Source organism: Nerophis ophidion, linkage group LG19, assembly GCF_033978795.1.
Source record: "Nerophis ophidion isolate RoL-2023_Sa linkage group LG19, RoL_Noph_v1.0, whole genome shotgun sequence".
NCBI lineage: Eukaryota > Metazoa > Chordata > Actinopteri > Syngnathiformes > Syngnathidae > Nerophis > Nerophis ophidion.
The window spans coordinates 22,618,279-22,643,779 of record NC_084629.1 but is presented as its reverse complement, the minus strand read 5'-3'; the positions used below and the strand labels follow the sequence as shown (position 1 = coordinate 22,643,779).

Genomic DNA, 25,501 nt, shown 5'->3' with positions numbered 1-25,501 from the left:
AATATTTTTTTTGTTAAGTAACTAAATAAACTTTCTTTATATTTCAATTATACATATATAATTTTAGAGCTTCTAATATTTTTAAAATTATTGCATGAATTAATTTAATTTATTTTTTAAAAAGTAACTAACTACACCTTTATATTTTAATTGTATTGTATTTTTTATTTTTAGAGCTTATAATATGTTTGTAATTAATGAATAAGTTAGTATTTTATCATTTTCATTAACTAAACATTTTTCATATTTTAAGAATATTTTATTTTATTTGAGAGCTTCTAATAGTGTTCTAATTAATAAGTTACTTTAATTTATTTGTAATAAATAACTAACTAAACTTTCTTTATATTTCAAGTATATTTTATTTTTAATTTTTAGAGCTTCTAATGTTTTTCTAATTAATTCGTAAGTTAGTATTATTCTATTGTTGCCATTAATTAAACTTTGTTCATATTTTAAATACATTTTATTTTACCTTGAGTGCTTCTCATATTTTTCAAATTAATTCATAAGTTTGTTTAATTTATTTTTAATTAAGTAGCTAAATTCTTTATATTTCAAGTATATTTTTATTTTTAGAGCTTCTACGTTTTTCTAATGAATTCATAAGTTGATATTGTTTTATTTTGAACAAACACTACCGACACAATAAAGATGCTACCCTGTGGTTGTTTGAGTACACTGAAGCTAATCCTGGATAGTTCCCCTCCTTAATTCTTCAGACACACGCAGGGTTCTCACAGGAATGAGGGAAAAAAATACAACATTACCTACTGAAACTGTACAATTTAGTGCATTCATGGTGAGTAGGGACGGGTACTTTTCTGGCACTGACCGAATCCTGCCACCTTTGCACTTCGGCACTTGCCGATCACTCCAGCAGCACTGAGAGCGGACTCAGCCAAATTACCTCTTGGTAATGTTGCCGTTTTCAGTGCCAACAGAGAAATTGACTTAAAAAAAAAACCCTAAAAAACACGGCAACATAAGTAAAGTAAGGCTCCACTTTTCCAAACATGCGCTAGCTTGATGCTAATATACATTGGCTTTGCCATTGACATGCTACTGATTAGCATTAGCGATTTTACATGGCGATTTCATCGCCTCCGACCTTGTTAATTAAAAACTACAACTAAGATGCACATTACAATCAAACAGCTGGTGCGTAATAAGTACAATATTTACAGTATTAACACTTTGTAGGGCGCAACAACAACCCAAAAACTTCATAAACTACACATAGCTGCCAGCTAATGTCTTGAACGTGCATCTGTAATTGCGACTTAATGTCATACTTGCAAAGGAGACTTAAAAATATAAAAAATGGAGCAGTTATCAATAACAGCTCACTTTGAAACGTTGCAATGAAACATTTTTTTGATCATCAATACATACAAAAACTAATATTGTTGAGTAAAAGGGGACATAAATTGTCTTTAATCCATCCATCCATCCATTTCCTACCGCTTATTCCCTTTCGGGGTTGCGGGGGGCGCTGGCGCCTATCTCAGCTACAATCGGGCAGAAGGCTCAATATTTGAAATACTTCCTTGTGGTCTAGATATGTGTGTATTGGATATGTTTTTGTGTACCTTTTGCTCCACAGTCGCTTTTATGACTGTCTTTTTTTTTTTTAGTCCGTCTAAAACCACGTTGCACCTTCTCCAAAAGCACCAAAATGTATCTTTTGAAAATGTACACCGCCTAAATATATATTATGAAGTTGTTTTTGGGGATTTTTTTCTCCACACACAGTCAAAAATTGACCTCATTAACGTTCCATAGATTCACCCGGTAACAACAATACGTACGTACACCTGCGCGATGTGCAATAATAATAAAAGGCAGTATTTTAAAACAGCATTTATGTCACGGCATGTAACATGTTCATGTGATTATGTGCAGGCCAAGATTATACGAATAGAATACTTTATCTTACCTTTTTTATGTGATTCACCGTTCGGCTGGGCGCTTACCTTAATGTCTAAAATTAGAAGGTCCAGGACATAGCCAAACTGCAAAACTCTGCTAACAGATGCATCCAAAATTAGGTGCAAGCTCACACCAAAATGCATGAAAACAATTAATCCCCTTTAAGCTCCTAACACAGTGAGTTGAAAGATGCGGACACGGCGTGGCGCAGTGGGAGAGTTGCCGTGCGCAACCCGAGGGTCCCTGGTTCAAATCCCACCTAGTACCAACCTCGTCACGTCCGTTGTGTCCTGAGCAAGACACTTCACCCTTGCTCCTGATGGGTGCTGGTTGGCGCCTTGCATGGCAGCTCCCTCCATCAGTGTGTGAATGTGTGTGTGAATGGGTAAATGTGGAAGTAGTGTCAAAGCGCTTTGAGTACCTTGAAGGTAGAAAAGCGCTATACAAGTACAACCCATTTATTTATCATTTATTGTTACTGGCTACTTTCTAATATGCCTTGGAGACCTAGTGTGAGTAATATGCAACTATATCTATTTGATACTTGTTTATACTGTTCAATGAAAATTACCTATGTTTAGATTGTGTGCTATTGTGTGCTTAGCTGTTGTGTAGCTGCTAGCTCCTAGTAGACTATAGCCTAGTATGTTTACCTTCTGTAAATGACTTGATGCATATCGGAACGAAAGACCTTTACGCTATTAAAATTAATTCATATTTAAAAATTCCTACTTTACCACTATCATTAAAATCGATGGATGGTTTACTGTCTATCGTGTTTTGTCCTTTAATGCTTTAAATTAGCATTGTTGAAACGCTCTGCAGTATATTGTATAGTATTTTTTGTATTTTGGAGTCCGGGGGCATTTTTATGTAACAAGGTTAGTTCTTACTGGAGCGAAAGCAGGCCTCGAACATGGCCCTGAAGAACTCTACACCAAATTGTGAACAAAAGACTGATTGATTGAAACTTTTATTAGTAGATTGCACAGTTCAGTACATATTCCGTACAATTGACCACTAAATGGTAACACCCGAATAAGTTTTTTAACTTGTTTAAGTCAGGGTCCACGTTTATCAATTCATGGTAGACAGGCCTCGGAACACACTGGTGACCAGTTTTAGTGAATATTTAATGAAGTTACGCTCATGACGAAGTAAGTTGAATATGCGCACACGTTTGTTACTGGATACTTTCTAATATGCCCTGGAGATTTTGCATGTGTAAGTAAAATGCAACTATAACTATTTGATTCTTGTTTATATTGTTTTATTGTTCTGGAGCGAAAGCAGGCCTCGAACATGGCCCTGAAGAACTCTACACCAAATTGTGAACAAAAGACTGATTGATTGAAACTTTTATTAGTAGATTGCACAGTTCAGTACATATTCCGTACAATTGACCACTAAATGGTAACACCCGAATAAGTTTTTTAACTTGTTTAAGTCAGGGTCCACGTTTATCAATTCATAGTAGACAGGCCTCGGAACACACTGGTGACCAGTTTTAGTGAATATTTAATGAAGTTACGCTCATGACGAAGTAAGTTGAATATGCGCACACGTTTGTTACTGGATACTTTCTAATATGCCCTGGAGATTTTGCATGTGTAAGTAAAATGCAACTATAACTATTTGATTCTTGTTTATATTGTTTTATTGTTCTGGAGCGAAAGCAGGCCTCGAACATGGCCCTGAAGAACTCTACACCAAATTGTGAACAAAAGACTGATTGATTGAAACTTTTATTAGTAGATTGCACAGTTCAGTACATATTCCGTACAATTGACCACTAAATGGTAACACCCGAATAAGTTTTTCAACTTGTTTAAGTCAGGGTCCACGTTGATCAATTCATGGTAGACAGGCCTCGGAACACACTGGTGACCAGTTTTAGTGAATATTTAATGAAGTTACGCTCATGACGAAGTAAGTTGAATAATGCGGACACGTTTGTTACTGGATACTTTCTAATATGCCCTGGAGATTTTGCATGTGTAAGTAAAATGCAAATATAACTATTTGATTCTTGTTTATATTGTTTTATTGTTTTGGAGCGAAAGCAGGCCTCGAACATGGCCCTGAGGAACTCTACACCAAATTGTGAACAAAAGACTGATTGATTGAAACTTTTATTAGTAGATTGCACAGTTCAGTACATATTCCGTACAATTGACCATTAAATGGTAACACCCGAATACGTTTTTCAACTTGTTTAAGTTGGGGTCGAAGTTTATTAATTCATGGTAGACAGGCCTCAGAACACACTGGTGACCAGTTTTAGTGAATATTTAATGAAGTTACGCTCATGACGCAGTAAGTTGAATGATGCGTACACGTTTGTTACTGGATACTTTCTAATATGCCCTGGAGATTTTGCATGTGTAAGTAATATGCAACTATAACTATTTGATACTTGTTTATATTGTTTTATTGTTTAATATTTAATACCTATGTCAGTCTTTTTGCTGTAATTTATGTGCGCCAACAAAAAAAAATTCATGAAGGATTGCTCATGTTGCAGTAATTTGACTGATGCGGACACGTGTGATCCTGGATACTTTCTAATATGCCTTGGAAACATTCCATGTGTAAGTAATATGCACATATAACTATTTGATACTTGTTTATATTGTTTTATTGTTCAATGATTATTACCTATGTCAGTCTTTTTGCAATTTTTTTTACGTGGGCCAACAACTTTTTTTTTTATGAAGTATTGTTCATGATGCGGACACGTTTGTTCCTGCATACTTTCTAATATGCCTTTGAGACTTTGGATGTGTAAGTATTATGCAACTATAACTATTTCATACTTGTTTATATTGTTTTATTGTTCAGTAATTATTACCTTTGTTGAGACTTTTTGCTGTTTTTACATGGGCCAATAAAAACATTTTTAATGAAGGATATAGCGCGGTTGGTAGAGCGGCTGTGCCAGCAACTTGAGGGTTGCCGGTTAGATCCCTGCTTCCGCCATCCTAGTCACTGCCGTTGTGTCCTTGGGCAAGACACTTTACCCACCTGCTCCCAGTGCCACCCACACTGGTGTATATGTAACTTAGATATTGGGTTTCACTATGTAAAGCGCTTTGAGTCACTAGAGAAAAAGCGCAATATAAATATAATTCATTTCATTTCAAAGATTGCTCATGACGCAGTAAGTTGAATGATGCGGACATGTTTGTTGCTGGATACTTTCTAATAAACTCTGGATACTTTGCATGTGTAAGTAATATAACTATTTGATACTTGTTTATATTGTTTTATTGTTCAATGATTATTACCTAAGACAGTTTGTTTGCTTTTTTTACGTGGGCCAAAAAAAAAAAAAATATATATATATATGAAGGATTGCTCATGATGCCGACACGTTTGTTCCTGAATACTTTCTAATAAGCCTTGGAGACACTGCATGTGTAATTAATATTCAACTATAAGTATTTGGTATTTGTTTGTATTGTTTTATTGTTCAATGAGTATTACTTGTGTCCAGACTTTTTGCTGTTTTTACGTGGGCCAACAAAAAAAATGTAATGGATTGCTCAAGATGCAGTAAGTTGAATGATGCGGGTACGTTTGATCCCTGACGAGTAATATGCAACTATAACTATGTGATACTTGTTTATATTGTTTTATTGTTGAATGACTATTACATATGTCAAGACTTTTTGCTGTGTTTAAGTGGACCAACCAAAAAAAAATAATAATGAAGAATTGCTAATGATGCAGTAAGTTGAATGATGCGGACACTTTTGTTACTGAATACTTTCTCGTAAGCCCTGGAGACTTTGCATGTTTCAGTAATATGCAACTATAACTATTTGATAGTTGTTTATATTGTTTTACTGTTCAATGATCATTACCTATGTCTTTTTGCTGTTTTTAAAAATATGAAGGATTGCTCATGATCCCGAAACGTTTGTTACTGGATACTTTGTAAGCCTTGGAGACTGCATGTGTAACAAAAAAAATGTAACAAATTGCGCATAGCTCGGTTGGTAGAGTGGCCATGCCAGCAACTTGACGATTCCAGGTCCGATTCCCGCTTCCGCCATCCTAGTGACTGCTGTTGTGTCCTTGGGCAAGACACTTTACCCACCTGCTTCCAGTGCCACCCACACTGGTTTAAATGTAACTTAGATATTTGGTTTGACTATGTAAAGTGCTTTGAGTCCCTAAGGAAAAGCGCAATATAAATAAAATTCACTTCACAGTAAGTTGAATGATGCAGACACGTTTGTTACTAGATACTTTCTAATATGCCATGGAGATTTTGCATGTGTAAGTAATATGCAACTATAACTATTTGATACTTGTTTATATTGCTTTGTTGTTCAATGATGATTCCCTATATCAAGACTTTTAGCTGTTTTTATGTGGGCCAACAAAAAAGTAGCCCCGGGCTACAAAAGGCTTCACTTTTAGAAAGCTGTGTTCCACGTGGGGGGAAAAATAAATAAGCGTGCACAAGCTTCGACCCTGGCATGTTTGCACTTTTAGAAATACCAACTGAAGGCCTCGTAGAAGACGGTGCTGGGATGTTTCAGAGCGCTCGTCCTTGTCCTTGCAGCCGCTGATATGGCGGCCGCCCGCGCTTATCGGAAGGTGAAGGTCGGACACAGAGGCTTGGTTTCGGGAAAAAAACATCACAAATCGTGTATTAAAACAGCGTAATGAAAAAAGAATGGAGGAACACGCGAGACACTCCCTCTGGGGTTCCAGGCTCGTTTTGCGCCGACATTTTCCGATCGCTGCGGAAAAAGTTGCAACGTTTTGAAGCTTTTTGTTCATTGTTACCTCAAAAAGCAGAGGATTTCAACACATATGGTAAAACAAATATTTTGTTGATGTTTTATAGCACAGAGGCTTGAAAGTATCAGATTAATCACGTTTTTTGAATATGGTTTAATTGTGATTAATCACTTATTATTACTTGCTTGCATGAATTAATTGACATGAAAAAGTCCCCAATATTTGGACACAAAGGTTATTGTCAGAATGTCCTACCTTTTTTAAATATTTTACTACAATGCTTGTTGTTTATTCGTACAAAACTGTGAAATTTAAGTCAAACTTCATTTTCTTTTTTAGAATATTTCACCATAGTATTTTTATTTAATTTTGAAAGCATGTATTTATGTATGTTTATTTGTACACTGACCAGATGACTGCCCGTAGAACAACGACAAAGTAGCATATTGAGTCAAAATATATTTCCGTGAGTAATATGATCATTTTAGGGAATAATCCAATGGGTTGATACATTGTTTTTAACATCCCTACTAATTATATTAGGAATTGTAAGAATAAAAAGAAACACCATCGAAGGATTCCTTTTTACCGTCCACAGACATTCTCTGTGTGTTTTACGCTACAAAACATGTATGTTCCAACATATTTACCCATCCATCCATCCATTATCTACCGCTTGCCCCTAGCTAATTTTGACCATTTGTTAGCATTCTATTAGCAGGATTGTTTTTAGCATACTAGCTTTTTTAATGTAATTTTACAGGTATTCACCTCATTGTCATACATTTGGTTACTTGACAAATGCTACCTGTTTGCATGCTAAAGTTAGTAGGATAGCTTGTTTTTTTAGCTGATTTCATATGTATACACCATATCGAGTCACCTGATGCATTCTAATGTTACAATGCTAGCCATTTTCACAAATTGTTTAGGTATACGTAACAGAATAATATACTTAAGTGTTTGACGCGTCCCAAAGTTAATATTTTAGCATGCTAACGTTAGCATACTAACTTTTTTAATCTAATTTTAATGGATATTCACCTCATTGTCATGCATTTGGTTATTTGACAAATGCTACCTGTTTGCATGCTAAAGTTAGTAGGCTACCTTGTTATTTAGCTGATTTCATAGGTATACACCATATCGAGTCACCTGAAGCATGCTAATGTTACTATGCTAGCAATTTGAACAAATTGTTCAGGTATACATAACAGAATAATATACTTTGGTGTTTGACGCTTGCTACAGTTAGTATTTTGGAATGCTAATATTAGCATGCTAGCTTTTTAAATCTAATTTTACAGGTATTTGTCTCATTGTCATGCATTTTTTCACTTGACGCATTTTACCTGTTTGCATGCTAACGTTAGTAGGATAGAGTGTAATATGATTTAGTTGATGTATGCTAATGTTACCATGTTAGCAATTTTAACACATTCTTCAGGTATATCTTGTAGGTCAAAATATTTTGGTACTTGACGCGTGGTACAGTTACTATTCCAGCATGCTAGCATTAGCATGTTAGCATTTTTAAGGTAATTTAACAGGAATACACCTCAGTGTCATATATTTTGTTACTTGGCGAATGCTACCTGTTTGCATGCAAACGTTGGTAGGCAAGCTTGTTTTTTTAGCTGGCTTTATAGGTATACACCATACCGAGTCACCTGATGCATGCTAATGTTACCGTGCTAGCAATTTAAGATTTTCTTCAGGTATACATAGCTGATAATATACTTTGGTATTTGACGCGTGCTACAGTTACTATTTTAGCATGCTGACATCAGCATTCTTGCTTTTTTTAAGATAATCTAGTGTCTTGGACTTGCAGCTGTGATTGTGACTTACTATCATACTTGCAAATGATAATATGATGATAGTAAAACAAGATATAAACAACTGGACAGTAGTTACCATGTGTAAAGGTTGCAATAAAAATGAGATTTTATTTAAAAAAAAAAAAAACAATTAATACAAGAGTACCGAAAATTGTTACTCGTATCGATTTCCCAGGAAGCTCGAATTGGTACTGTATCGGTTGAATTTAATTAATAAAAACTACAACTGAGATGCACGTTACAATCAAACAGCTAGTGCTTAATACTTACAGTATAAACACTTTTTAGGGCGCAACAAAAGACGAAGTTTACGTGAATGACTGGTGGAAGTGGAGTTGAACCGACCGACGCAGAGGGGACTGACCCTGAAGGCAGGTCACAGCTGATTGGCTTGATGATGCATGTGAAGGTTGCCGCTGATTGGTCGATGACACAGCTGAAACTAAAATGCAACTAAAAGTACAACTCATGACTCAAAGTCCAAACGCATGGTTTGGGAGACGGGGGCTTTCAAAAAGAGTACAAGGTCACATTCCTGGTACCATGCGAGTTCTGGATGTTAGGCCGTAGGCAACGGCCCGGCCTGGATCTGAGCCTCGTCCACGGCGTTCTCCGGGAGATGAACAGTCATGGTGCAGGCGCGGATCCCCCCCAGCGGCTCCAGGACGTCGAAGACGCGGGCCCAGACGTCGGCCTCGGGGTCGTAGCGCTGCACAATGTCCACCATGCACCTGCTGTTCCACGAGTACCCGCCCACCACATAGACGCGGCCCTGGAAGACGGTCACGCCCACGTCGCTCTGACCCCGGGGCATGGGCGCCACCACGGTCCACTGGTCGGCGGCGGGGCTGTAGCACTCGCAGCCCAGCACGTCGTCGTAGTCGCTCCTGCCGCGGAAGTGGTTGCCGCCCATCACGTAGAGCCGGTCGCCCACCGTGCACATGCAGTGCAGCCCCCGCAGCTCCGTCATGTCGGCCCTGCGCCGCCACGCGTCCGTCGCCGGCTCGTAGCACCACAGCTCCTTCTGGAAGGTGTCGTGCGTGATGCCGCCTTTGGACGTCGCCCGAAACAAAACCATTAGTAAATATCATGACTCATCATTATTTGATTACTTATAATAATAATAATTATTATTATGATCATAATTACTATTATAATCATTGTTATATACCATAATATATATATGTATATGGAAAAAAGTTGAAATAGAGATTTAAGCATAGAAATTTAAAAAACAATAATAAAATAATATATATATATATATATAATATATATACACACACAGTCGCGATCAATAGTTTACATACACTCATAAAGAACATATTGTCATGGCTGTCTTGAGTTTCCAATCATTTTTACAGGTCTTATTTTTTTGTGATAGAGTGATTGGAGCACATACTTGTGGGTCACAAAAAACATTCATGAAGTTTGGTTCTTTTATGAATTTATTATGGGTCTACTGAAAATGTGACCAAATCTGCTGGGTCAAAAGTATACATACAACAATGTTAATATTTGGTTACATGTCCCTTGGCAAGTTTCACTGCAGTAAGGTGCTTTTGGTAGCCATCCACAAGCTTCTGGCATCTGATTACATAACTTTCCTCCAGAAGGTCTTATCTTTGTCCATGTAATTTGCAATGATTTGCAAATAATTTTCAACCCATATTCAGTTGAATATGCTACAAAGACAACATATTTGATGTTCAAACTGATAAACATTTTTTTTTGCAAATAATCATTAACTTTAGAATTTGATGCCAACAACACGTGACAAAGAAGTTGGGAAAGGTGGCAACAAATACTGATAAAGTTGAGGAATGCTCATCAAACACTTATTTGGAACATCCCACAGGCGTGCAGGCTAATTGGGAACAGGTGGGTGGCGTGATTGGGCATTAAAAAAGCTTCCCAAAAAATGCCCAGTCTTTCACAAGAAAGGATGGGGCGAGGTACACCCCTTTGTCCACAACTGCGTGAGCAAATAGTCAAACAGTTTAAGAACAACGTTTCTCAAAGTGCAATTGCAAGAAATTTTGGGATTTCAACAGCTACGGTCCATAATAATATCAAAAGGTTCAGAGAATCTGGGTAAATCACTCCACGTAAGCGGCATGGCCGGAAACCAGCATTGAATGACTGTGACATTCGATCCCTCAGACGGCACTGTATCAAAAACCGACATCAATCTCTAAAGGATATCACCACATGGGCTCAGTAACACTTCAGAAAACCACTGTCACTAAATACAGTCCGTCGTTACATCTTTAAGTGCAAGTTAAAGCTCTACTATGCAAAGCAAAAGCCATTTATCAACAGCATCCAGATACGCCGCCGGCTTCTCTGTGCCCGAGATCATCTAAGATGGACTGATGCATAGTGGAAAAGTGTTCTGTGTCTGACAAGTCCACATTTCCAATTTTTTGGGGAAATATTCGACATCGCGTCATCTGAACCAAAGGGGAAGCGAACCATCCACACTGTTATCGACGCAAAGTTCAAAAGCCAGCATCTGCGATGGTGTGGGGGTGCATTAGTGATAAATAAATAAATAAATAAATGGGTTGTACTTGTATAGCGCTTTTCTACCTTCAAGGTACTCAAAGCGCTTTGACACTACTTCCACATTTACCCATTCACACACACATTCACACACTGATGGAGGGAGCTGCCATGCAAGGCGCCAACCAGCAACCATCAGGAGCAAGGGTGAAGTGTCTTGCTCAGGACACAACGGACGTGACGAGGTTGGTTCTAGGTGGGATTTGAACCAGTGACCCTCGGGTTGCGCACGGAAACTCTCCCACTGCGCCACGCCGTCCCACATCTGTGAAGGCACCATTAATGCTGAAAGGTACATACAGGTTTTGGAACAACATATGCTGCCATCTAAATGCCACCTTTTTCATGGACGCCCCTGCTTATTTCAGCAAGACAATGCCAAGCCACATTCAGCACGTGTTACAACAGCGTGGCTTCCTAAAAAAAAGAGTGCGGGTACTTTCCTGGCCCGCCTGCAGTCCAGACCTGTCTTTCATCGAAACTGTGTGGTGTATTATGAAGCGTAAAATACGACAGCGGAGACCCCGGACTGTTGAACGACTGAAGCTCTACATAAAACAAGAATGGGAAAGAATTCCACTTTCAAAGCTTCAACAATTAGTTTCCTCAGTTCCCAAACGTTTATTGAGTGTTGTTAAAAGAAAAGGTGATGTAACACAGTGGTGAACATGCCCTTCCCCAACTACTTTGGCACGTGTTGCAGCCATGAAATTCCAAGTTAATTATTATTTGCAAAAAAAAAAAAAAATAAAGTTTATGAATTTGAACATCCAATATCTTGTCTTTGTAGTGCATTCAATTGAATATGGGTTGAAGGGGATTTGCAAATAATTGCATTCCGTTTATATTTACATTTAACACAATTTCCCAACTCCTTTGGAAATGGGGTTTGTATTGTGCTCTGGGCCTCTTTTGCTGCCAATGGAACTGGTGCGTTACAGAGAGTAAATGGGACAATGAAAAAGGAGGATTACCTCCAAATTCTTCAGGACAACCTAAAATCATCAGCCTGGACGTTTAGTCTTGGGCGCAGTTGGGCGTTCCAACAGGACAATGACCCCAAACGCACGTCAAAAGTGGTAAAGGAATGGATAATTCAGGCTAGAATACTGTACACGTGTACTGTGTAACAGTGGGGATTGCTCTAAGACTGCAAGCAAAGCCCAGCTTCCCCTAAAATGTCCATAAATACAGGACTGTCTCAGAAAATTAGAATATTGTGATAAAGTCCTTTATTTTTCGTAATGCAACTAAAAACATGAAAATGCTATACATTCTGGATTTATTACAAATCAACTGAAATATTGCAAGCCGTTTATCATTTTAATATTGCTGATTATGGCATACAGATTAAGAAAACTCAAAAATCCTATCTCAAAAAATTAGAATATTTTCTCAGACCAAGTAAAAAAAAGATTTATAACAGCAAAACAAAATCAAACATTTGAAAATGTCAATTAATGCATTCAGTGCTTGGTTGGAAATCCTTTTGCACGGATTACTGCATCAATACGGCTTGGCATGGAGGCAATTGCCTGTGGCATTGCTGAGGTGTTATGGATGCCCAGGATGCTTCAATAGCGGCCTTCAGCTCATTTGCATTATTGGGTCTGGTGTCTTTCAGCTTCTTCTTCACAATACCCCACAAATTCTCTATGTGTTTTAGGTCAGGAGAGTTGGCAGGCCAATCGAGAACAGTAATGCCATGGTCAGTACACCAGTTACTGCTGGTTTTGGCACTGTGAGCAGGTGCCAGATCATGCTGGAAAACGAAATCATCATCTCCATAGATCTTTACAACAGATGGAAGCATGTACACAGCTGCATTGACTCTGAACTTTATGAAACACAGTGGACCAAAACCAGCAGCTGACATGGCTCCCCAAACCAATCCTGACTGAGGGAACTTCCGTTGTCTAGAGTTCAGGAGTGGCTTGACCATGGGAATACGACTATTGAAGCTGTATCTATTGAAAAGCTCTATGGAGATGATGATTTCATTTTCAAGCATGATCTGGCACCTGTCCACAGTGCCAAAACCAACAGTAACTGGTGTACTGACCATGGCATTACTGTCCTCAATTGGCCTGGCAACTCTCCTGACCTAAACCCCATAGAGAATTTGTGGGGTATTGTGAAGAATAAGCTGAAAGACACCAGACCTAATAATGCAAATGAGCTGAAAGCCGCTATTGAAGCATCCTGGGCATCCATAACACCTCAGCAATGCCACAGGCCGATTGCCTCCATGCCACGCCGCATTGATGCAGTAATTCATGCGAAAGGATTCCCAACCAAGTACTGAGTGCATTAATTGACATTTTCAAATGTTTGATTTTGTTTTGCTGTTATAAATATTTTTTTTTTTACTTGGTCTGAGGAAATATTCAAATTTTTTGAGATAGGATTTTTGAGTTTTCTTAAGCTTAATGCCATTATCAGCAATATTAAAATAATAAAAGGCTTGCAATATTTCAGTTGCTGTGTAATGAATCCAGAATGTATAGCATTTTCATGTTTTTAATTGCACTACGGAAAATAAAGGACTTTATCACAATATTCTAATTTTCTGAGACAGACCTGTGAGTGAATAAATATATAGTGTTGTGTGTACAGTTTCTTCACTCAATATGCGCTACAACGCACTCTTTTGTTCAGAATCAGCTTCTTATCACTGGTAACCACGCAGATTTCCTCTCTCTCATTCCCGCAGCTTCACGGTGCTTTAACAGTTTAGACGCTGGCCGTCCACAGAGTCCAATGGGGAAGTGAAACGAGACGAGTCACTGGATAGATGCTGAGCTTTGTCCCGCCCATCGAACGCTCAGCGTCTCTGGGGGTCTATGGGGCAGTGGGCTGGCCCGGACGCTCAACTTCTGCATGATGATTGGATGATCTGTCTAAGGCTGATTCCCTTTTTGATTGAAAGCGAAATGAGCGAATCAGCGATGTTGTGTTGAAAACGTCTGTGGGAGCATTTTTCAATATTTATTCTGTTCTGAGTTGAAGTGGAGACTTTCTTGATCCTTTTAGCGACATTTTCTTTGTTAAAAACGACTCGCGACAAATAGAGCTTCTGTTTCTGGTGTTTTTTAATGTTTGGAAACTGACTTCTTTCACTCTGCAGTTTCTGTCCCTACCGAGCAGCGGGTGCTGCTGAGCCCCTCCACTGTGAAATACTGTACACGTGTACTGTCTAATATGTATGAAGTATTACTTCATTGTGAAATACTCTACATGTGCACGGTGTAAGATGTATGGACTATTAGTTCATGGTGAAATACTGTACACGTGCACTGCGTAACATGTATGAAGTATTACTTCATTGTGAAATACTCTACATGTGTACTGTGTAATATGTATGAAGTATTACTTCATGGTGAAAAACTCTACACGTGTATTGTGTAATATGGTGAAATACTGTACAAGTGTACTGTATAATATTTATGAAGTATTACTCCATGGTGAAATACTGTACACGTGCACTGTGTAATATGTATGAAGTATTACCTCATGGTAAAATACTGTACACGTGTACTGTGTAATATGTATGAAGTATTACTTCATGGTGAATACTGTACATGTGTAAGGTGTCAGTACAGTATTACACAGTACATGTATACTGTGTAATATGTATGAAGTATTACTTCATAGTGAATACTGTACATGTGTATGGTGTCTGTACAGTATTACACAGTACATGTATACTGTGTAATTATGTATGAAGTATTACTTCATGGAGAAATACTCTACACATGTATTGTGTAATATTTATGAAGTATTACTTCATGATGAAATACTGTACACGTACACTGTGTAATATATATGAAGTATTCCTTCATCTACAGTATTAATGCACACAATTGCAGCTGCAGATCTGAACCGCTTAAAAACAAAAGCGCGTAGGATTTTGCTGTCAGAAGTTTGGTGTGTCTGCATACACCTACTTCCTGTGTGCAGACACCTGTTTCCTGTGTGCAGACACCTGCTTCCTGTGTGAGGCGCGCGACAACAGGAAGGGGTTTAGAAAAGGTCAAATAAGGCTCGTCAACTTCTGTGGTCGTGACGATTCTGCTTCCTGTTGAATTTAAAGGCCATTATAATATTCCAGTATATACCACATAATAATCGTATAAACTTTATACATATACAACTCTATAAATTAAATCCATAATCTAAATATATGTAATACATAATATTTCAGTGTATACTACATAAACAATCTACATATGCTACATAATAATCCAGTATTTACAACATACACTATGTACACATTCTACCTAGTAATGCAGTATAAACGATACACATATACTGCTGTACATGATAATCCAGTATATACTATGTAATAATCCATTATTAACTATATACATATACTACTATACATAATAATCCAGTATATATTAGATCATAATCCAGTATATCTATAAACTGTACCCATACTTTTTTATAGTCTACATAAAAATACATATACTACATCATAATTCAGTATGTACAACATAAACGATATACATATACTACATAACAATGGCGTATAAACGTTATAGATTACTGCTGTATATAATCGATTATAAATGACATATTATACATATACTGCGGTATGTAATAGTTCAGTACATACCAACTAATAATCCGTCATAAACTATATACATATACTACTGTACATAATAATATAGTATTTACTACATGATTGTCTATCATAAACTATATACAAATACTACCGTACATAATAATCTATTATTTACTACATAATTATTTATCATAAACTATATACACATACCACCGTACATAATAATCCATCGTATACTAAATAATAATCCAGTATATACACTACATAAACAATATATATATATATATATATATATATATATATATATATATATATATATATATATATATATATATATTAGGGCTGGGCAACACTTTTTCTCTGATTAATCGCGATTAACTGCATTGTATACGCAAAGCCCAATAATAATTTCAAAAGTAGTGTGTAGTGCACCTTTATTGGAATATTTTCCCACATGAACAAAAGCGCCAAAACATTTTTTGTGCAAACACAATTCAAATCAGTACTTGTTAAACAGTAGCAGTTAAATAGCATATTTTATGAAAATCAACAAAAAAAATGTAAATACAAACATTTAAGCTTATTTCCACTGCCAGGGTATTTAAGTTATCCTGTTTGTTATGGAAAATAAATATAATCTACATACAAATCTCTGAGCCACAATCATAACATCCGAACAGGCAACTTCTGAGGTGACAGCAGGAAAAAATTTTTTATCAGGGATCTTATGTTTAGAAAACCTATATTATAGGTAGTGGGCTGTTTTAGGGATTTTTTTATTAAATTATCCGTAGTAGCAATATTAATAATGTTGTATTTATTCTGCGTAGTGCACTTAAAAAAATTATGACCATATCTAGGAATTGATATGTTGGGAATTTTCCGATTGTTTGCTTGGTGCTTTGATAAACTGAACGCATCATATACATGGTACTATATTGTGATGTTATGAGCCAGGGAAAAAAAGAACTACCCTACCCAGCATGCAACAGGAGTGACGAGCATGGGCGGTAGCCCGGTATAGGTTGTGTCGCCATGACGGCATCTTGTATGTTGTGATATGCACGCTCTGAAAGGAAACGTTAAGAACTCAGCCAACATTCCCCGTCTGCATCATTCATAAATAGACAGCCAACACATATACTCCGCTGCTTCACAGGCCGCTGGATGTAGCCGGCAAAGTATTCCCATGCTAGCTAGCCGGTCTAACAAACTTGCGTCATTCAGTCCAAAACGGCCCGATCTATCCACGTTCAGAATTGTCTGGCGGTCGTAAGTGATCCCGGAGTGACTACGCTGTAAGCCAGCCATGAAATTTGCAGAATTGTCCGGTATTTTTGCCAAATGTTCCATCTTTACCAAGAGCCCCTCCACGCCAAAGCCCGTCCGGGCGCCGCCATCTTTATAAGAAAAGGCGTTAACAAAATAAAAGCATGTAAACAACATACGTAAATGCGCGATAAAATAATTGTCGGCGTTAATAGATTGATGAGTTAACTCGTAATTAACGCATTAATTTGCCCACCCCTAATATATATATATATATATATGCTACTGTACATAATAATCTAGTATATACTACATAAACTATATACATATACTACATAATAATCTAGTATGTACTACAAACCCCGTTTCCATATGAGTTGGGAAATTGTGTTAGATGTAAATATAAACGGAATACAATGATTTACAAATCCTTTTCAACCCATATTCAGTTGAATGCACTACAAAGACAAGATATTTGATGTTCAAACTCATGAACTTTATTTTTTTTATCAAATAATAATTAACTTAGAATTTCATGGCTGCAACACGTGCCAAAGTAGTTGGAAAAGGGCATGTTCACCACTGTGTTACATTACCTTTTCTTTTCACAAAACTCAATAAACGTTTGGGAACTGAGGACAGTAATTGTCGTAGCTTTGAAAGTGGAATTCTTTACCATTCTTGCTTGATGTACAGTTTGAGTTGTTCAAGTCTTGTTGTATTTTAAGCTTCATAATGCGCCACACATTTTCGATGGGAGACATGTCTGGACTGCAGGCGGGCGAGGAAAGTACCCACACTCTTTTACTACGAAGCCACGCTGTTGTAACACATGGTTTGGCATTGTTTTGCTGAAATAAGCAGGGGTGTCCTTGATACCGTTGCTCTGCTGACAACATATGTTGCTCCAAAACCTGTATGGACCATTCAACATTAATAGTGCCTTCACAGATGTGTAAGTTACCCATGCCTTGGGCACTAATACACCCCCATACTATCACAGATGCTGGCTTTTGAACTTTGCGCCTATAACAACCTGGATGGTTATCTTCCTCTTTGTTCCGGAGGACACCACGTCCACAGTTTCCAAATTTAATTTGAAATGTGGACTCTTCAGACCACAGAACACTTTTCCACTTTGCATCAGTCCATCTTAGATGAGCTTGTGCCCAGCGAAGACAGCGGCGTTCCTGGGTGTTGTTGATAAATGGCTTTTGCTTTGCATAGTAGAGTTTTAACTTGCACTTACAGATGTAGCGACCAACTTTAGTTACTGACAGTGGTTTTATGAATGGTTCCTGAGCTCAGGTGGTGATATCCTTTACACACTGCTGTCGGTTTTTGATGCAGTACCGACTGAGGTATCAAAAGTCCGTAACATCATCGCTTACGTGCAGTGATTTCTCCAGGTTCTCGGAACCTTTAGATGATTTTACGGACCATAGATGGTTGAGAAATGTTGTTCTAAAACTGTTAGCCAATTTGCTTACAATTTGGTAACCCTCGCCCCTTCCTTGTTTGTGAATTACTTAGCATTTCATGGAAGCTGCTTTTATACCGAATCATGGCACCCACCTGTTCCCAATTAGCCTGCACACCTGTGGGATGTTCCAAATAAGTGTTTGATGAGCGTTCCTCAACTTGATCAGTATTTATTGCCACCTTTCCCAACTTCTTTGTCACGTGTTGCTGGCATTCTAAAGTTAATGATTATTTGAAAAAAAAATATTTGTGCAGCCCTTTGAGACACTAGTGATTTGGGGCTATATAAATAATCATTGATTGATTAATTGAAAATCAAATATGTTGTTTTTGTAGCATATTCAACTGAATATGGGTTGAAAATGATTTGCAAATCATTGTATTCCGTTTATATTTACATCTAACACAATTTCCCAACTCCAATGGAAACAGGGTATGTACATAAAATATATACATATACTACATGATGATCTAGTATGTACTACATAAACTATATACATAAATTACATAATATTCCAGTACTACATAAATAATATACATATACAGAATAATTATCCAGTATGTACGCCATAAACAATATACATCTACTACATAATAATATAGTATGCACTACATAAACTATATACATATACAACATTATAATTTGGAATGTACTACATAAGATATATACATATACTACATGATAATCGAGCATGTACTACATCTACTATATGCATATAGTAGATGTAGTATACGTATATACTACAGCTAATATTCAAGTACTACATAAATAATGTACAAACCCTGTTTCCATATGAGTTGGCAAATTGTGTAAGGTGTAAATATAAACGGAATACAATGATTTGCAAATCCTTTTCAACCCATATTCAGTTATGTATGCTACAAAGACAACATATTTGATGTTCAAACTGATAAACATTTTTTTTTTGCAAATAAGCATTAACTTTAAGATTTGATGCCAGCAACACGTGACAAAGAAGTTGGGAAAGGTGGCAATAACTACTGATAAAGTTGAGGAATGCTCATCAAAGACTTATTTGCAACATCCCAAAGGTGTGCAGGCTAATTAGGAACAGGTGAGTGCCATGATTGGGTATAAAAGCAGCTTCCATGAAATGCTAAGTAATTTACAAACAAGAATGGGGCGAGGGTCACCGATTTGTAAGTAAATTGTCGAACAGTTTTAGAACAACATTTCTCAACGAGCTATTGCAAGGAATTTATGGATTTTACCATCTACGGTCTGTAAAATCATCAAAAAGTTCAGAGAATCTGGAAAAATCACTGCACGTAAGCAATGATATTACGGACCGTTGATCCCTTAGGTGGCACTGCATCAAAAACAGACATCAGTGTGTAAAGGATATCACCACATGGGCTCAGGAACACTTTATAAAACCACTGTCAGTAACTACAGTTGGTTGCTACATCTGTAAGTGCAAGTTAAAACTCTACTATGCAAAGCAAAAGCCATTTATCAACAACACCAAAGAACGCCGCTGGTTTCGCTGGGCCCGAGCTCATCTAAGATGGACTGATGCAAAGTGGAAAAGTGTTCTGCTGTCTGACGCGTCCACATTTCAAATTATATTTGGAAACTGTGGACGTGGTGTCCTCCGGAACAAAGGAGAAAATAACCATCCGGATTGTTCTGGTCGGAAAGTTCAAAAGCCAGCATCTGTGATGGTATGGGAGTGTATTAGTGGCCAAGGCATGGGTAACTTACACATCTGTGAAGGCACCATTAATGCTGAATGGTCCATACAGGTTTTGGAGCAACATATGTTGTCATCCAAGCAACGTTATCATGGACGCCCCTGCTTATTTTAGCAAGACAATGCCAAGCCCCGTGTTACAACAGCGTGGTTTCGTAGTAAAAGAGTGCGGGTACTTTCCTGGCCCGCTTGCAGTCCAGACTTGTCTCCCATGGAAAATGTGTGGCGCATTATGAAGCGTAAAATACGACAGCGGAGACCCCGGACTGTTGAACGACTGAAGCTTTACATAAAACAAGAATGGGAAAGATTTCCACTTCAACAATTAGTTTCCTCAGTTCCCAAACGTTTATTGAGTGTTGTTAAAAGACAAGGTGATGTAACACAGTGGTGAACATGCCCTTTCCCAACTACTTTGGCACGTGTTGCAGCCATGAAATTTTAAGTTAATTATTATTTGCAAAAAAAAATAAAGTTTATAAGTTTGAACATCAAATATCTTGTCTTTGTAGTGCATTCAATTGAATATGGGTTGAAAAGGATTTGCAAATCATTGTATTTCGTTTATATTTACATCCAACACAATTTCCCAACTCATACGGAAACGGGGTTTGTACATATACTACGTAATAATATCGTATGTACTACATAAGATATCTATATATATCAACATATACTACATGATAATCTAGAATGTACTACATAAACTATATAGAAAAATTACATAATATTACAGTTCTACATAAATAATATACATATACTACATAATAATCCAGTATGTATGACATAAATAATATATATATACACTACATAATATTGCAGTATAAATCATATACATGTAGTACCATACATAATATGTCTACATACAGTACATGATAATCTAGTATGTACTACATAAACTATATACATATAATACACAATAGTCCAGTACTACATAAATAATGTACATATACTGCATAATAATCCAGTATGTATGACATAAACAATATACATCTACCACATGAAAATCTAGAATGTACTTCATAAACTATATAGAAAAATTACATATTACAGTACTACATAACTAATATACATATACTACATAATAATCCAGTATGTATGACATAAACAATATACATATACTACATAATATGGCAGTTTAAATCATATACATGTAGTACCGTACATAATTTATCTTCATGTAGTACATGACAAGCTAGTATGTAATATATAAACTATATACATTTATTACATAATATTTCAGTACTACATAAAGAATATAAATATACTGCATAATAATCCAGTATGTAAGACGTAAACACTATACATATATTACATGAATATCTAGAATGTACTACATAAATTATATAGACAAATTACATTATATTACAGTATTACATAAATAATATACATATACTACATAATAATCGAGTATGTACGACATTAACAATATACATATACTATATAATATCGCAGTATAAATCATATACATGTAGTACTGTCCATAATAATGCAGTATATACTACACAAACCAGATGTGTGTCATTATGTCCACCTGAGCTCACTGTTGAGTTTCATGTTAACGGCTGTCAGTATTTATGTAAATGTGGTTTCTTAGTGTGTTTATTTTTAACAATAAAGTACTTTTTCCACATTGTAGAATTTTTGAGGAGAAAAATGAATGAATTCCATCTATTTCACAGACACATCATACTATTGATAGTTTTGTAGAACTTTTTGAGCTTGTCTTAAGTGTGGAAGTCTTGCTTCTTTTCAAGCCTGTGGCTCGTGGGTTATTACGGTTACCATGGTTACTGGTTCCGCTCAAATTCCCCTGGCAAAGCCCACGTCCCGCTTGTGTTTTCCTTTACTGGGAGACAAGGCTTGTTTTGTGCACAACTTCAAGTCTCCAGGGCACGCTTCTGTCAACAAGTTTGAGTTCTTGGTGTTGACTTTCCCTCTATTTCTATTTGTAGGTTCCTAGGTGGTGAGGAATAGAAAGGATGGTTGGTGTTACCTGAGATGTACATAAGGTCCCCGTGGACGGTCCCAGCGTGTCCGTAGTGAGACTCCATCATGTTGCTCACAAACGTCCACTGGTTCTTCTTCAGATTGTAGCACTCCACCGTGTCTGGTATAGAAACACACAATCATCTAGTACAATGGTTCCCAAACTTTTGCAGGCTGGCGCTCCCTTGGCTCCCCAGTGAATTCCTAGCGCCCCCCCCCCCCCCCCCCCCCCCACACACACACACACAGACACATATGGAAACACGCGCGAACATGCATATATGCACACACACACACACATGCACACACAGGTACAAAGTCATATACATTCGTAACAATATATATCAGTGAATGCACCACCCTAACCAGCTCAACACAACACGGTGCGTTCTGGCGAGTCCCCAATTTCATGTTGACTTGAACTCAAGATGATGTTGACCGCCAGAATGCGGTTTTTATTATAAGATAAAATTCTGAACATTACAAGCTTGAAATTACAAACCTGAGCTTTTGCTTTTGTAGTCTATGTTGTCGGATCTGACTGGGCCAGAGCGGCGTGTGGTAACCGGACCCTGATGCGTCGTCCACTGACTCGTCCTGCTGCACGTGTTGTGTACAAATCGTCAAACAAACGTTCGAACTTCTGACTTCGACTTCGGACTGCCGCCCCCCTACCGCCCCCTTCTTCCTCATCGCCCCCCCAGACCTTTCCACCGCCCCCAGGGGGGCGGTACCGCCCACTTTGGGAACCACTGATCTAGTATGTACTACATCTACTATACAAATACAGTGCTAACACACGTTAACTGTATGCTAATGTTTTATATAATTTTTGTCGCTAATTTTGCGTGTTTAAACTTCAAAATCATAGTTTTTGGTACTTATCACACTTACGTTTTATGCTAGCTTTCCAGCTAATTTTGTATGTTTTAACCTAAAAATCATGCATTTTTAAATGTGGGGTTGTCTCGCAAATATGCTATCAGTTAACGTGTGTTATTGTTAGCGGTAGCTTCTCTTCTAGCGAGTTTTTAAAGCTCACAATCAAGACCTGGGCAAAGTAAGGCCTGGGGGCCACATGCGGCCCGTTAAGCTTTTTAATCTGGCCCGCTGGACATTCCCAAATATTTTTTTTTTTTATCTTTAAGATGGAAAGTGTATCTGCCATTATGATGTTCAGAGATGTTTTCTAATGACCGTAAGTCTTCAACAGTACAAAGTATTTTAATGTTTCTAATCTGCTCTTTTGGATGGTATACCAGTTACTATGGTAATCTAATAAATTGCTATGGTCGTCTAATTAGTTACTATGGTAATCTAATTAGTTACTATGGTTGTCTAATTAGTTACTATGGTAATCTACGTCACAGCAGCTCAGGCGAGCCACCCAGCAAACGCGGAAGGAGATTTTCACAACAAAGTTCTAAAGCTTAGTGATATATCAGATTGTAGGTGGGTTTATTTTGTACCCTTCGCGTTCATATTTCACAGTTTTCTGCATTTTTTGTTGCGTTTCACTTGATTGTAAAATATGTCGATCTAAAGGGGGTGTAACATTCATATTTCGTCAATATTCAGTGTTTTATCGTTCATAGAAAAATGTAAAATTCTGTTAGCATACTTGTGAGACCGTTAGCATGCTAACGTTTTTTGTGAGTTTTGTAGCTAATTGTGTATGTTTTAACCTCAAAATCATGCATTTTGATACTTGGTGCTCTCTCGCAAGTATATAATCAGTTAACGTGTGTTATTGTTCACACCCTCTGCACCTTTGGTAGCTCTTCTTATGCTAGCGCTTTATACTATGAATTCAGCTAATTGTGTTTTTACTGCTAATAATCATGGTTCATGATACCCGATGTTGTGAAGCACGTATACTGACAGTTAACTGTTAACATACGTGTGTTTTTAAAGCTAATAATCATGGTTTATAAAACCCAGTGTTGCAAAGCACGTATGCTAACAGTTAACGTACTAACACATGTTGACTGTTAGCATAATTGTGAGATTTTTAGCATGCTAACGTTTTATGTTAGTTTTTGTAGCTAATTTTGCATGTTTAAACCTCAAAATCATAGTTTTTTATACTTGGCATGATACCGTTTTATGCTAGCTTTTCAGATAATTTTGTATGTTTAAACCACAGGTTTTAAACTCAAGGCCCGGGGGCCAAATCTGGCCCTCCGCCCTATTTTCTGTGGCCTTCGAACGCTTTTGAGATAAAGTCAAAATTCCAAGATAAAATCTTGAAATTATGAGATAAAAAATTTTAAATTATTAAATGAAATATAAAGTCGAAATTATGTTATAGAAGGAAATCAAAATTGTAAAATAAAAAGTAAAAATGATAAGATACAAAAAAATATATTTTTTTTGAGAGAGTCAGAATTATGGGATAAAAAAAATCCTGATTATGCAATAACATTTTGAAATTATGAGATAATCAGAATTGAGATACAAAGTCAACAGGCTGTGATAAAAGTTCAAAAAAGATTAAATAAGGAAATTATGCGTTAAAAAAATCATGGTTATGAGATAAAATGTCAAAATTATGTAATAAAGCGACTAAATATGACACGGCCAAAATTGAGATACCATCTCAAAATTATGAGAAAAAAGTCAAAAATATGAGCTAAAAAGTCGAAATTATTAGATGAAAAGTCATAATTACTTAAAAAAAAAGTTAAATTAAGAAATAAAAATGGGACAGAAAAACATTATTACTAGATGAAATGCCCAAATTATGAGATAAAAAGTCAAAAATATAAAATACAAAGTCAGGATAATGAGATTTAAAGTTATATATATTTAAAAACATTTTTCATTTTGTGATAAAAAGTCAAAATCATGACAAAAAATTATGATCCTGTGATCAAAAGTCAAAATTATGAGATAAAAAGTCATAATAATGAGATAAAAGGGAAAAAAAATAGATTAAAGGTAAAAATGATGTGATTAAAAAAATTTGAATATAAGTCCTGCCGACATCACAAAGGGGACGGTTTAGCAAGTAAGAATTCTTTTAGTTATATTGTAAAACTTAGACACTTTATTTGGAATAATGAAGGAAGAATACATATGAGTAGGAACGCTATGGACAGCTGGGACCAGTGGTTCTTAACCTTTTTTCAGTGATTTACCCCCTGTGAAAAATGTTTTAATTCAAGTACCTCTTAATCAGAGTAAAGCATTTTTGGTTGAAAAAAAGAGATAAAGAAATAAAATACAGCACTATGTCATCATTTTCTGATTTATTAAATTGTATGACAGTGCAAAATATTGCTCATTTGTAGTGGTCTTTCTTGAACTATTTGGAAAAAAAGATATAAAAATAGCTAAAAACTTGTGGAAAAATAAACAAGTGATTCCATTTAAAATAAAGATTTCTA

The 25,501-nt window shown here is 36.7% G+C and overlaps 2 protein-coding genes across 4 annotated transcripts in view; one reads left to right on the top strand and one right to left on the bottom strand.

The window, feature by feature from the left end:
• wars2 (tryptophanyl tRNA synthetase 2, mitochondrial) overlaps positions 1 to 25,501 on the top strand; it is a 229,010-nt gene that overhangs the window by 39,480 nt on the left and 164,029 nt on the right. The gene's annotated exons all lie outside the window — the stretch shown is intronic.
• si:rp71-68n21.9 (kelch-like protein 9) overlaps positions 8,611 to 25,501 on the bottom strand; it is a 29,583-nt gene continuing 12,692 nt past the window's right edge. The window contains exons 10-11 of the mRNA XM_061879554.1: positions 22,120 to 22,233; positions 8,611 to 9,578 (exon numbers count right to left, since the gene is read on the bottom strand). Of these exons, the coding sequence (XP_061735538.1) occupies positions 9,088 to 9,578; positions 22,120 to 22,233 (605 nt within the window). The 3' untranslated portion in view covers positions 8,611 to 9,087. The remainder of the gene's footprint in view (positions 9,579 to 22,119; positions 22,234 to 25,501) is intronic.